This window comes from Haliaeetus leucocephalus, unplaced genomic scaffold (assembly GCF_000737465.1).
Source record: "Haliaeetus leucocephalus isolate CR32 unplaced genomic scaffold, Haliaeetus_leucocephalus-4.0 Scaffold195, whole genome shotgun sequence".
Lineage (NCBI taxonomy): Eukaryota > Metazoa > Chordata > Aves > Accipitriformes > Accipitridae > Haliaeetus > Haliaeetus leucocephalus.
The window spans coordinates 5,473,036-5,488,445 of NW_010972631.1; the positions used below are offsets into that span (position 1 = coordinate 5,473,036).

The 15,410-nt window shown below is 36.9% G+C and overlaps 1 protein-coding gene across 2 annotated transcripts in view; it reads left to right on the forward strand.

The window, feature by feature from the left end:
* Positions 1-15,410, forward strand: part of PHIP (pleckstrin homology domain interacting protein) — a 113,685-nt gene that overhangs the window by 70,006 nt on the left and 28,269 nt on the right. For both annotated transcript variants that reach the window (XM_010565760.1, XM_010565759.1), the window contains exons 19-23: positions 940-1,123; positions 1,686-1,809; positions 10,329-10,469; positions 11,365-11,441; positions 12,193-12,424. In XM_010565760.1, the coding sequence (XP_010564062.1) occupies positions 940-1,123; positions 1,686-1,809; positions 10,329-10,469; positions 11,365-11,441; positions 12,193-12,424 (758 nt within the window). The remainder of the gene's footprint in view (positions 1-939; positions 1,124-1,685; positions 1,810-10,328; positions 10,470-11,364; positions 11,442-12,192; positions 12,425-15,410) is intronic.

Genomic DNA, 15,410 nt, shown 5'->3' on the forward strand with positions numbered 1-15,410 from the left:
AGCTTTCCCATCTTTTTTTACCTTTCTGCAAAATCTCAGGGTGCTTAATACTACAAATTTATCTTTGTTAAAGTTATTGTCTGCTCATGCAGGGAACTTGCAGCAACTGCATTCCCTTAGAAGTAACTACCCTACTGTTTAATCTGGAATTGACAATCTACTTGATTGAAATCTGAATTGTCTCAAATAAGGAAATAGGAGGGAGAAAAGAGGAAGGAGCTGCTTGTTTCTCCATACAGCTGTTCCATATTTCAGTGTCTTGCACTAGATTACACAGTAGTTTTCAACCCTTAAAAAATCATGATTGGCAATCCACGTGAGTAAGCAAGAATAGCTTGTGTGTGGAAAGATGTGGGAAAATGTTGAAATTTTGCTATAATGTAGGTGCTTGAAGGATCTTCTGTGTGTGGCTTTGTTTTGGTTTGTTTGTTTGTTTTTATCTTTTCAACATTTCAATTTCTTGTCTGTAAATTTTACAGCTTGGATTCCTAGTAATTTCCAGTGTTGTGACTTCATTTTTTTTTTTTTGAAGGTAGAAGGCTGTTTAAGGAATATACTGATTCAGTGAGACAGCTCACTGTTTTATAATACAGAACTAGAGTGCAGTAGCAATATTCAGCTTCACAGAAATGTTTTCAAAAGCATTTTCGAAGAAAAGCAAACCAATGAAATATTTGCTTCACTTCAGATTGTTCATACATCTGCTCCTTTTCAGTGTGAATTTTTAAACAGAGTACTGCAGCCCAGTAGCTGTTTAAGTGTGTGTGTTGTGGTGACTATAGAAACTGCTGAAATAGTTCTAATCAGTTAATATTTTATTTCTTTTGAAGTAATAGATTAAGTAAAATTTTTTCTTTCCTTTCATTTTGAGCTTTTCTTTTTAAGTTCTTGCCTTAGAATTTCAGATCAAGTACAACTATTGCTTTTTGGTTTTTTTAGGATCTGTAAGTTCTACCTCAGAAGTACATTCACCACCAAATATAGGTTTAAGACGTAGTGGACAAATTGAAGGTGTGCGTCAGATGCATAGCAACGCACCAAGGAGTGAAATAGCTACTGAGCGGGACCTTGTGGCTTGGAGTCGAAGGGTTGTAGTGCCTGAACTGTCTTCTGGTGTGGCCAGGTAAACACAAGACAAGTCTGCAGTGAATTTTAGTCTGGTGAACTTGATTAAATTGATCAGAAGTATTGTGAATAAAAATTGACTATTTAACAAATGATGGAGTAATTGAACTTGTATATGCAATGGTATCTAGCTGCCTCAGTGTTTTCTGACCTGTAGCATAAGATTACAGTATGTTTCAACTCCATTTTTTCCTGCCATTATATGGCATTTTATGGCTGGGACACTGACCTAATCCATTAGGTGCCTGAGGTGAATTTTGGTTTCTAAACCGGAACATTATTTTGTTCAGTAATTAACTCTTGTGATGATTCTTATATCAATAAGTCAGAAATCCCCTACTAGCCACAGTCAAACATAAACTGCTCTAGCTTTTTGAAATAAGATTGAATTCTTACTTTGTTCAGAAAGGGTAATTTTGAAGCCATATTCTGACTGTAAAGAGAAGAACTACTGTTCAAAGGACGTTATAAATGCCGAATGCTTATTTCTTGATTTGGAATGGATCTTCTCAGTTGTAGTATTTTGCTTTAAAGTTAACATCTCAATTTTCTTTTTTCAGTAGGCAGGAAGAATGGAGAACGGCAAAGGGAGAAGAGGAAGTAAGGGTGTATCGGTCGGAAGAGAAAAGAAAACACATAACGAGTCACATTCAAAGAGAAAACAAAATACCTACTTTCTCTAAGGTAAATAGTCACTTGTACCTTATTGCAATAAGAAGCATTAAATTTTAACTCAATGTGTTAGGCCATATAAATTTTAAATTCCTCCTCTTAGTTGTAAATTTAAAAAGCAGAGGTTTGTTTACCTCCCCAAAATGAGGAAGCATGTCTCTACTGATGTTTCACTGTATTCTGAATAAACAATGGGGATTGCTTTTAGAACACCCTAAATGAGAAGCCCTGCAAATCTGGTGTTAGGGACATGATTTGCTGTAGGGAGTCTGTCACTATTAATCAATACATTTTGCTACTGTTGTCTACTGTTTGACATACTGTTCTGGGGAAAGGTTCGATTAAAACTCAAGTCACAGTTCTTAACTGTAACACATTTAAATACATCTCCAAATACAGAATTAGGTATTTTCTCTCTTAGTACCCCAATAATCATATTGAGGTTTTGTATGGGGTATTTCTAAGTCCTAGTTTTTGCTAGAGCTGGAGTATATTTCTCAGAAAAGAAGAAAACAGGATAGACAAAATAGAAGGGAATGAGTTGTATTAAAAAGGAAATTGTCATAACTGACGATGTTTTCATATAACTTGCAAAATGTAATCTTATGCCTTTATATGCTGGTAAGAAAATGTGAAGGATGTATATTCTATATTTACAAAAATCATTTTACATTGTTTGTTAGAAATTAGTTTTATCTATGCATCTTATGCTCATCTGTGCTTTTCTAGCTAAATAACCAACTATATTTTGTAATAAAGGAAGTAAATTTTAGACAACTGTAAAGAAGAACCCATGCTTTGGGTTTTGTAGTATGTTTACTTTATTGTTTCACCCTTAGTCAAAAGCGTAGTAAACTACAGGCCTTAGAGAATGCCTGCAAATTGTCCATTGAAATGTAAAAATCACTTATGGGGTTCAAGGTGGAAAAATGAAGAAATGAAATACTTAAGAACAAGTATACAAAAGACTGTGCAGCTCTTAACTTTATCAGAGTACCATACTTAATGCCTGTGCTATGTATTATTCACTTTCTTGGGGAGGAAGGGATGAAGATTGAAAGCAATCTGAAAATAAGTAAATTTCACATGCTTAGTGCATCTCAAATTAGTGCTTCTGTATTGTTTAATAATGATGAATGAATTTTATATGCAATCGAAAGAGTAAATTTGAGATGGGCAAGTTTCTACTTGATACTAAATTTGAGTGTTAAGTTTTGCTTCTTTTTCCATACTCAACCAAAGTAAAGCTGTCCAAAGACGGGAGATGAACACTCCCCAACCCCCAAACAGTCCCCTAATAATTTTCAATTTCTTTATTAAATTTCTTAATTTTTTCTTCAATTTCTTCCTTATATTAAAATTGTGTGCATTGCTATCTTAAGAAATGATACTGATACGCTAATTTCAATGCTGCAGTCACTATCATTAAGTGTGTTTGCCCAAGATAAAGCAAACAAATATTTTTTCATTGTATCTCCAGTTTTTGTACATGGAGGGAAGAAGCTCTATGCTACTTAAGGTTTTGGAGGTGGCCGTGGCAGGGCTCATTAATGAAATACCAGGACATCAGAAATCTTTAACTCTTATTTTTCTCTCGGGAATAATAGAAAATGGGCCTCACAAATTCAGATTTTAACAAAGTTATTTCTTGTCTTGAGGGGATGTGTTTTAGTGCTGAATTATAGACTTCCTTTTAGCTTAATTAAATGATTGCACTGCTCAAGGGTTTCTTTTTTTTTCTTTTCTTTTTCTTGAGCTACAGCCTAGTCAAAAGATCCTTCCTGATAATGTGAGTTCATACCAACTTACCCTTAAATTTCTAATTGGGTTACCATTTTCCTAAAATATCACTAGGATGTAAAAATAGCAGGGTAAGCTAGTTGGTCCAGTATTTTGGTTTCAGCAATTACTTTTATTCCATCTTTGAAACAAAGTAACTTAATATGGATGTTTTTGAAAATGTTTCCTCAGAGGAGAAATTTTTTTAGTCTCCAAACTTGAAAGGTAGCACTGGATCCTTTTGAGCCCCATATTTTTTTTTGTGGATATTTATGCCCTTAAAATCCTTCAGAGCAAAAGCTAGCTTAGGAAAACCTTTCTTCAGTTTCATATATTTACCCAGAGAAGAATGTGTCCTTCATTTATCTCAGTCCCTAGAGGGTCTGTGATCTGGATTCTGATGCCCAGAATGTGAGGGAAAGATAACTTGGTAAATCCTTTAGTCACTTCCCACCTTCGTCCTGAGGAAATGCAGCAAAAAGCAGACAGTCATGGTCTCTGCAATTGAATATTTCAGTAAATTTTCCATATAGAAATTATTGCAGAATTCACTAACACTATCAGAACATTTAAATAAGTCCTTTTTAAACCCTACAGAATACTTTTTTATGGCATCTTGGAACAAAAACCTCATACTCTTCCACAGTTTATTCTTCATTAAATGTGTCTCTTTTTGGAGGACTCGGGTTGTTGAGAAGTACAGTAATTCAAATCCTTTGAGATAAATCTCAGGGGGATTCAGAAATGAGTAGGTATCAGATGAGCTTTAAATAAACAAGTTTGCAAGAAGACAACGGTGCTTGATCCCAAGTGATTTGAATCTCCCAAATAAATAAAGCTGCTCAGATTTTAGCAATTTTCATTGTTGCTTATGGTTAGCATGAGCAACGCTTTTGCTCAGTAGTGTCTGAACAATAGGAATGGTGAATTGGAATTGTCGTCTTCTGTAGTGTCCATAATAAACACCCACCTTGGAAGACAAGCAAGACTCACTGCACTCCAAAAACTGTTGTGTTCTATTTTTAGGGTTTTTTTTAAATAGAAATTAGTAACTTAATTATGTCAGCTCTTCTGTTGCTGTTCTTTACAGTGACGATGTGGCTTTAAATACAAGCTGTGTTAGGTTGAAGATAGAACTGGAAAGTACCGTACAAGTCTTCCTTTTCCTTTAGTGCATGCAGTAGGTTTTCATAATAATACCTTGTAATTACAGTAGTCTTGCGAGACTACAGTCCTTTTGTGTTGCATAGTGAATTCTTAAGGGTTTAATGAGAGAATTTCTGATCTAGAAGAGATGGGGAACACTTCAAAATACAGGGGAAAGCATTATCTTCTAGTAACCTATAGACCTAAGAATTACAGCGTCAAGAATTCTGGAAAGTATGTCATTCTACAGTACTGTCAGCTGGTGTGGGAACAGAGTAAACAGGGCTTGTATTAAAACATTGTCCTCATATGCAAATTCAGTTGTATTCATAGCAGTAAGAAGTAGTAATTTTTATATCAACTTTTGAAATTTATCAGTTCTGTTCATATGATAACGATAAAATAATATTTTTCTTCTGTTCCCTTCTAACTGAAAGGAGTCAAAAATACACAAGTAAAATGAAAAGGAGGGCAGGAACAAATGTTAGCATTTTGGATTATGAGCTAAAGTGTAGGTCAGTAAGGAAGAACACAGAGCAACTGTAATTACTTTTTGAGGAGATTCCAAAGTCCTATTACTAATATTTAGTCCAGGGTCATTATAGGTTATGTTAAAAGTAGTACAGAATTATAGCTTAGTCTTTCTTCTTTAACAGTATCTGCAACTTAGATGGAAGTCACATAAGTGTTCTGGTATTTAAAGTTAGAAGCCCCATATTTCTTTGACACAGGTCACACTGGAAGTGTTTGTATGTGATTGCTTGAGGGACTAATGGAGTTGTGTGGGAAAGCCTAAAAGCTTGGGTATTTTGACCTGAATAGTATTTAGTATCACTAATCTGGGTGTTGAATGAAGAACTCATTTTGACTTTCAAAGTCATTGGTGAGGAATAGGGTTTTCTCTGATCATTATTAAACAAAAACACTTTAAAAAACCAAACCAAAAACCCTAATGGCAGAGGATAGAATGTGGCATTGGAATTTTTGCATTTCCAAAGTGGAACTGTATTTCAAATTATTTTTTTTTCCCAGGTGCATGCCAAAGATGAGAAGTGAGGTAAATAACATGCTTAGGTAAATGTTCCCAGTCTGAGTAATTAGAGTATTAGTTTATTAAACTACTGGGATGACAGAGCATTTTAATAAATATTAAAAGAGCATGAAATTTCTGTATGCTAGAGGGTTGATGTGGTGTGTGTTGTAGTAAAAAAAAAAAAAAAAAAGACAAAAATGGAAATCTTTTAGTTACCATTAAGTGGAAATTAGAAGCAGAAATTTCAGAGAATTAAGATTGGAGATTGTTGTGGATGGACAAAAGTAAGCGTAGGCCTCTGTTGTGACAGGTGCAAATGACTGTATTGGAAACTAACAGAAACCAGTGACGAGAAATGTGTGTGCTGTGTTGCTGAAGGTGGCTTAGTTGTGTTTCTCAAAAGTAGTAATTTTTCCACTTACATGTTATTTAAACACTTCCAGATAAATTGGCAAGATGTTAAGAGAAAAATAATGTAAAACCCAAAAGACTAGCACTTGGTGCCTAGTGTCTGTTATCTTCACTGCTTTTGGAAAGTTCTCAGTAATTTCTTACATGTATGTGATGTGGTAAGAGTAGAAACTAAGTAATTACAAGTACTGACCCAAACTTGAGGAGAATATGGAAGGATGCTCTTTAGCCAAAGAGAAAATGACAGAACAAGAGGCAGTGGGCACAAACTGCTGAAACAGAGGAAGTTTTGCCTGAACTTAAGGAAGCACTTCATGGTGAGGGTGACTGAGCACGGAGTGAGGCTGTGGAGTGTCCAACCTTGGAGATACTCAAAAGCTGTCTGGACATGATCCTGGGCAAATGGCTCTGGGTGGCTCTGCTTGAGCAGGGGGTTTTGACAAGATGACCTCCAGCTGTGCCTTCCAATCTCAACCATTCTGTGAAATAAAAACTGCTTTTATGCACTGACAGCTTGGGGGATTTGTTGTATTTGTCGTCTGGGGAGAACTCATGGTCATTGAAGAGTGTTAAATTTGGACAAAGGTATATATTAATGACATCTGTAATGCAAAAATATTTCAGTAAGGAAAAATTTAAGTTCAGAGATAAATGTGGGCTTGAATAATTTAAATAGCCTATCTAGTCAAGAATGAAAACAGTTATGTAGGCTACTTGACAATTTGATTTTTTTTCAGCATAACATTTCAAATGTAATGTTCTGAAAAGTATACGCAGACAAAAAAGCCAAAGTTTCCTTCATTTGCCTTAAAGAGGCTGTGAACGTCTATTTAATGTTGGGGTTCTGATACTGGACATATGCTTGTGCCCTGCCCCTGTTTAACTTTGTAGTAGCGGCTAATTCCAGTTGTCTCAAGGAAGGAGGAACCATTTTCAAATAAAGAGCAGATACTGCTGGTGAAGAAATACTATGAGACAGCTATAGCTAAAGCTTTCCAAAATTGCTGTGGCCCTGTATGAAAGTGCAGCAAAACTGTGTTTCCTGGTGGAGTCAGGGTCGTAAGGACAGAGAATGTGCAGTCGTCTGAGTTGTCAGGACACCACTGAGTTTCTGCAAATGGTGTTACAAAGACCCTCAGCAGTGTCCAGATGACATGTTTGTATCTATCCCTCTCAAATACAGGAAATGCAATCATTTGTATTTTGCAGAAAAACTGTTCTGACAGCAGCTGTAATTTCTAATGTATCTATAGATGTGCTCTGATATTGACTGGAAGCCTAGGATATGATACAAGGTACTTGTCAGCATATATCACTGTTCATCAGATTGTATGGAGAGAGAAAGAGGTGATTGAACCTCAAATCACAGGTTATCATGGCTTTATTTCTGAGCCTTCCATTAGAGTTGAGAGTCCCAATTTCAAAATCTTTCTTTAGGATATATATATATCTATATCTTGGAGGATGGGGAAGACCAACTGTGTTTCCTCAGTCAATGTTGAGCATGTTGGTGATAGATTCCATTTTGTCAGAAAAAGCTTGTAATACTTTATCTTTTTAGTCAAAACTCCACACTCCCCACCCCTCCCCCAAAGAAGTAAAGGACTGCCTGACTTGCAGGTTCTCATCAGATTTTGGCAAAGTTGTGCTGAATAGGAGTGATGGTAAAATACATTTTTTTACAAGATGTGGAAGATGTACGTATACCTTACGGTCCGTTTTCTGGTCCCTGCTTGAGCAGTGAGGTTGGACAAGGTGACATCCAGAGGTCCCTTCCAACTTCAATCATTCTGTCATTCTGTTACGGATAATTACTTGTGGTTTTGTTTTCGTGGTTTTTTTTCTCCATTCTTCTTTTGGCATTGCATCTTTCACAAAGCAGTTTGGTACCCTTTGGCATCATTATGGCCCAGTATTTATACAGTGATGTTACTTGCTTTCATGAAGGAATAATCTTCTGGGGGGTTTGGGGCTGGTTTGTTGTTTTGTTTTTTTCCCCCTCAAGCTTTGAATTGCCAAAAGAGAAGAACTCTTTCCAAAACCAAAGCATAATGCAAAGTGCTTCAGTTTTCCAGGGATCCATAGTTGTAGTATAAGTAGGGAGAAGCTGTATTTATAATAACCATTTGAGAAATCTCACCTCTGAATAGAAATGGGGATGTAAATTTTTAGGACTTTTGTTTCTAGAGAGAAGACATGAGCATTACAGTCAGGCTGTAACGTAGCTTCTGCAAAATACATCCTCATTATTGTGAAGGATACTTGACTAATTTGTTTCATTGGGCATATGTGATTACATTCTGTTGCCCATGCTTCCTCATACCACGTTTCATGATGCTAAGAGGCAGATGGGCTTTATAATAAAAAAGTCACAATTCAGTAGCAGCAGCAAGTTGCTGTAACGCTGGCTTCTGTGACCTCTCTGCTTCAGCAGTGAATCTTGAGAGCATGACGAGAAGTGAGCAGCCCCAGAAGGCTGAGGGACAGAAGGCTGTGTGATGGGCTCAGCCACTAGTCTTAGGGCTGCCTCAGAGCTGTACTGGGTCAGGTCAGAGCAGCTCCAGGAGATCTGGTATGTGCTGCCAGTTTAAATCCAGAAGAAGAAATGCCCCAGGTCTCAAAAATCTTGGGCAATGTTAAAATGCTGATTGCTGAGCAGTCCCATTAGAAGTGTCGCTGGTAGCTGTGCTCTCAATGGGAGCTTCCCCAGCTTGAATTCACTGGACAGAACAACAGAAACACAGTGCTCACTGAATAGAGCATAGAGCAGTTTGTGTTGGTCCCATGTGTTTTATTGAAAACTGTAACGCAGTTGCACAGATTGGCGGGCTGGCCTACCCTACTAAACTGTTGCAGTCATGCCTGAAAAAGATGTGTATCTTCTGACAGGGAGGGTAGACGAAAAGCTTTAGCTGTCAGAGTTCTGCATTTTAAGGAAAATTGTTGTGGCTAAGGAAACCCAAATCTTAGCTACTGCTGCTTAGCCAAGTTTCAGTATGGTTTTCACCAAAAAGTGGGTGTGTTCTTTTTTTTTTTTTTTCCCCTTGACAAGAAAATGTAACTTCATGAACCAACTTTCATAGTACATGACAGAAAAGACCTTCTCTTTCCTACAAAAGAAAAAAATCCAAGAGTAATAGGTACAAGCAGTCTGCCCTTCTAGAAAGCTCTGATATTAGTATCTTTCTGTGGTTTACTCCAGTTCTGCTTGCTTCATTTCTGGGACTGTTTTCTCAACCGTATCAGCACCTAATAGGTACCTGAGGTTTCCTTTATGGAAGAAGGAGAGTACTGGGGAAGTGTACCTCCTTTTGTGGCATCTAGAAATGTCTCCAGAAACTATTTCAATGGATCTGACCTAGGCTAAAGTTCAAATATGCATGCCGAAAAAATTAGCACAAAACTCTTGAAATAGAGATCATAGCTCTTTACTTTTTTGCCAGGGGTCAGGGATTAATACAAGATTACACACTTTGTGTTGGGAGCAAGTGTTTGCGTTATGTTTATTCTGCAGGAGGGGCAAAATCTCTTTGTGCTGGGGTGTGAAGTGTTTCTTAATTACCGCCTTATTTCATTATTCTAATCTTCATAAGAACTCAGATTCTTTCCAACTGACTCATTCATTTGAACTCTTCCATGCATCATCATACCATGTAAAGGCCTTTACTTGCTAACAGTCATCTCTGTATGCTAAGGGATGTTATTATTGTATGGGTCTCTCTTCTACCAGGTCGGACCCCTCAGCCGCAAAATAACACACTTTGGGTTCTCTGTAAGAGTCCCCTTTTCTCTAATGGCCATTTTTAGTGTAATTTTGAGCTGTTACAAGCTCTTAGCACCCTATCAGTAGTTAACTGATACATACCTTGCAGAGAACGAAGAGTTCTAATAATCAAAGATAAAAATTTTCTATTATATCTGGGAAGAAATTTTAATTATTTCCAGAATATACTGAACTGCTTGGTGCTTACATCTAACTATGCATGTGGAGTGTTTTCTTCAGCAGCTTTTTAATTTTGGACTTGTAGGATGTGATGGTGAAACTTTTATCTTTTTGCTACTGCAAAAGTTGCTTTCTGGAATACTATTGTTAAAGAAAATGCTATGTATTAATAAAATGTATACTAAAAAATGATGTATTTTGACTTTTGTGTGTTCACAGAACCACTGTCATGATCATTTACTAGACACCAGTGACTCAAGAAAACAACAAGCTAATCAGCACAACTACCGTACGAGATACGCGGTAGAAGAAACTGCAAGGCCTGCTGAAGAGTTAGAAAATGGGCACAGTTCCTCAGATGTAAGATCCTTATTCATGAGGCAATCTTATATATTCCATTTCTACTCGTTAAGCTCGTGCTTCAGCTAATTAAACATTGTTTCTAGTGGAAACTCAGGTTACATTTTTCATTGTGCATTTTCTTTCACCTCTTCAAAAAATTATGTTGAAATGTCGAATTAGATTTTCACATGCTGTTGTATGTGTTTAGTTTTGACTAAAAAGTAATTGACAAAAGGGAGAACTGCTCATTTGTAAGGGCATTTTGCAAAGTGTATGTGTGCGATGTTAAATCTTCCCTGTATTTGTAAACCTGTATCAGTATGACCCATATGGCCTAGCAGGTATGGTCACCGGCTTTAGGTGGCCCTGCTAGAACAGGGAGGTTGGATAATACGACCTCCAGAGGTCCCGTCTAGCCTCAACCATGCTGTGCTTCTGTAGCTACAGTAGAGAAATGAGTAATAAGAGTATATAAAGTTTGTACTGGGTTTTTCTTTGATGTTGATTGAAAAGATGTGGAAATACTATATTAAAAGGTTTAGAAATAATTTTCAAAAAGGTAAGCTAGCCTTTTTAAATGGAGATTAAGAGGCACTCAGGTCTCCACTGGCTATGTGTTAAAAAAAATGTTGCTCTACACTGTGTGTCTGTCCAGGCATAGATATTTTCTCACTTCTTTTCATTTAATTAAGTCCATTAAAGTAAAGTAACTACCTGCAAACTAAAATGCCTTTTTAACAACATAAAGCTTTTATAATGCTATGTGTTTGTAACATGTAAAAAGCCTAGAAGAGTCTTAGTCATATTGTCACATATTACAACTTTTTTGAGTTCCAAAGTAAATGCTTTCTTTTTCCCTGTCTCCCCCTCTGCACTTGTGCCCCTTGCCCGCCCCCCCCCCCCCCTTTGTTAGGAAGGAGAAGTAGTTGTTGCGAGTGGTGGAACATCAGAAGATGATGAAAGAGCGTGGCACAGTGATGGCAGTTCTAGGTGAGTGACAGTGTATCTTACAAAGAAGAGTCCTGCTGATAAATTTTAAATAATCTTCTCTGTCAACAGTTAATAAGTAATAACTAAAACTTGTGCACATTTGGAAGAAAAGATGAAATAGAACTTAAAACTTTCAGGATGTAATATCCAGCTACATTACTAACTAAAACTTAGGGAAGGTTTCATCCTTGTTTGCCACAAGCAGATTGTTTCCGATTGGTTTTGCAGGAGAGTAGTTCTTTGCAGGCACATGCACACTTCAGGCAAGTGGTAGCAGTTTCCTATGACTGTCAGTCTGAGCTGTGTGTCTGCCTCTGCTGGCCCTTGGTTTGAAATTAGAGAGCAAAGATTGATGTAGCTTCAACCTGTCCTTTGTTTCTTCTTTAGCGGATTTATTTTCTGTTAACTTCTGTTCAAAGCTATTCAGAACCAGAAGTCCTGACAACAATATCCAGAGTTTATCATGTATCATCTTGAATTGACCAAGTAAACAGTGGATTTACTTCTAGTGATGCTAGGAGTTAAGCTTCTTGCAAGAATGAAGATCTCAAGGCTTTTGGTTTACTACCGTTTAAGTTGTAGATACAATATAGGGTTTTAGGCACTGGTTTTAACTGTTAAAATATTGTAGTTATCTAGACTGTTAACTGTAATCTTGTATTGGGTTATATTATATAATTCAATGCACTCTGAATTGCTTTTTAACTTTTGTTTTTCAATTTCCTTTTTTTCTTTGCTATATCATACGTAGTGACTACTCTAGTGATTATTCTGACTGGACAGCAGATGCAGGAATCAATTTGCAACCACCAAAGAAAATTCCTAAAATTAAAACAAAGAAAGCAGAAAGTAGTTCAGAGGATGAAGAAGGACCTGAAAAACAAAAGAAGCAAATGAAAAAGGAAAGGAAAAAAGGTATTGAGGAGAAAGATGGACCATCAACATCACCAAAGAAGAGGAAACCCAAAGAGAGAAAACAAAAGGTTAGATGTTGTTTGTATATTACAGGATGCTCAGTCCTACTGTCTTAGAATTAGATGAATGATTCAGTTATGTATATAACTTAATATTGTCTAATTTGAAAACACATCATGACTTTTACTCATCATAAATGATAATTACTGACCTTTGTAAGTCAAATAATAGATTGCTGTAATGATACGCTTTCTAAATATGATGCGTTTCACTTAAGGAACACTTTAATGTCCTTAGCACCATCTTTCCTCAGACCAGAAACTTCCTTTCTATGGATGTATTTAGTAGTGGTGTAACATGTGTTTGTATTTTTTTCAGCTGTACTGTCTTCCCGCTTAATTGCAATTTCTTTTAGGTCTGTGCAATCGTGTCATTTTTTTCTGTCAATTCCACCATGTATGATACTTGCATTATGCTTGCCACTATACTTCATCAAGGGGATTTTCACTTGATCAGGGTTTTATTGTTGTCTGTATTTTGTTTGCTTTCTAATACAATGACATCATTCCAGTTTACATCAGTACATGGAAATTTTCAGTGACTTTTGTTAATTTCAGTGTGTTTTTTGGGGGGTTGTTTTGTTTTTAATTAAGCATTAGATCAGAAAACTTTGTTTCTTCATTCTTTCTTTACAGAGCCCAGAAGTGGTTTATCCGGTAGATACTAATTGCTTTCATAAGCTCATAGCTTCTATTTTTGCAATACCCAATGAAACCAACTGTAACATCTAAGAAACTAAATAACTGTATTTTGTATATTAATAAGATTAGTAGTCATCAGCATTCCTTAAGATGGTTATTTCAGCCCTCGTTAGAAGGCAGACTTACAAAACAGCTGTTTTAATATGCAGGTTGGAATAGTCTCAGCTTTACTGTGAATCTTTGGTATGACGTGCAGGAAGTCAGGTGGTAGTCTTTACTCTGATTAAGCTACTTTTTGTGTATTGTACGCAGTCATTGGTTGTAGTGTCAATACTAATACTATCTTGGTATTTACACAGTCTGAAACCAGAAGAAGGTATGAGATCACAAAATAGATGGTGTGGTGGGTTTGGTTTTTTTCTTTTCTTTTATTTTTTTTTAAATGGTTGAAACATCTACTATGGCTTTTTATTTTAAGATATGAGACTAGTATATCCACTTAGATTAAAGCCGAACTGAGTGTTTTGGGAATCTTGCATCCGTTTTGGTCCCAGTTATCGAGATACAGGAGGTCTTTGATTTCAAAAATATCTGACTTGGATATTTCAGATTTTTAAAGATGACCTGCTCCTTTCTTGAATCACAAGAAAATGCTAGGCTGGAAGGAATATCAGAAAATCATCCCTCTTCCCTCTGCCCCTAGGTAGGATTAATTATACCTGTCATTCCTGACAGGTATTTGTCTTTGACGTTTCTTGTGGTGGAGAGTCTACCTCCTTACTGGGCAGAGAGCTCACAGTCCTTACCAGTAGAAAGTTATTCCTGAACCTGAATCAAAATTAGGGCTTTTCCATTGAGGAAAGAAGTTTTGACCATCTTTGTAGCTAGGCACAGAATCTTAGGAATTAAGAAAGGAGTAGAGAAAGAATGTCATTCTTCTCTAGTAATGCATGGACTGTCGAGATTTTGAATGGTGTTTACATTTCTAATCCCCCTCCACCAAAAATCAATCTAAAAAATGATACAGCAGTGAAGAAGGGCGAGAAAGGAGCACCCAGGAAGATCAAAGGGTACAGAGTATTTTTTCTTCGGGGCAGACACAAAGAGGCTGACTCTTAGAAGGGAGAGAGTTTGGAGGAGATATTATTAAAAAACTTACATAAAAATATGAATGGTTTAGAAATGAATAAATGCAGAATGATTTCCTTCCTTATTTTGTTGCAGTGGGATGTAACACCCAATGACACAGACATGAAGCTCAAAAAAGAGCCCTTTCCCCATTCCACCCCCACCGCCTGAAAGCAAACAAAAACCCCAAACCACCTGAGCATGTAATCAGGTTGTGGAACTAATTACTAAAGGATTTAGTAGAGTTTCAGAAATTATTAGACAACTTCACTGGGACTAGTCTCTTCCTGATGATTAACTGAGTTCAGGGTTGGCTTCCAGAGGGTCTTAAACTGATAATTAATGTGTGAAGTTATAACAAGGGAAGATTTTCTGTTTAAAGGCTGTTTCTTACTACCTTCCCATAATTCCCCAATGAGCTAGACAGGCTTTGCTCTGATGCAGTGCATCAGTTTTTCACAGGACAGAACTGCTTGAACCTCAGAATCCACAAGGTGCTTCTGTGTTAGTGATTTATTGCAATGAAGAGGTTCTGTTTTGATTTGTTTGGTTTTTTTTAACTGTGTGTATGCTTTTTCCAGTGGTACCCACTGGTGCTCCAGTGGTGCACTCAAAGCCATTCCCATCCTGGTGAAACCACATTTGAATTTGTGCATTGAAGTTATAGTTGGAGTATCCCATTTGCAGTCTGAGGATGCAGAGTCTTCCATCAGTGGCTATATGGAGTGCATTTCTGTACAACTGTCCAAGGTTGCTTTCTGTACACACACAAGATTCTGTTAATAACTTCAAAGCAACCTTGCTTGAATGGTTGTACAAAAACCTGCTTTATCTGGCCTATTAGATACAGACATGCAGCGAGCACCTAGGAGCAGCAACTGCAGTGAGCTTCCTTACAAATACATAATGTGGATGTACCATTTGAAAACGCAGTTCCACAGCACATTGTAGTAAATATGCCAGTGGGTAACGTGGATGTACCCAATCTGGGTCATTTCCACATGCTTTACCTCTGTTTATGTTAGTTAATCTCTTCCTCCTCATTTTGTGGGGTTCCCTAATTGAAGGCAGCTGTATAGTTGTAGTGTTTTATGGTCCAAGGCAACTGTGAATTTGGTTAAAGAGAATGGCATATTTCAGTTTTATCTTTTTGGGCATGAGATGTAGTTACTGGAGTGTTAATGAATTTAGTCTTCGTTAGAAGAGTGCCACCACCAGCCCCAAA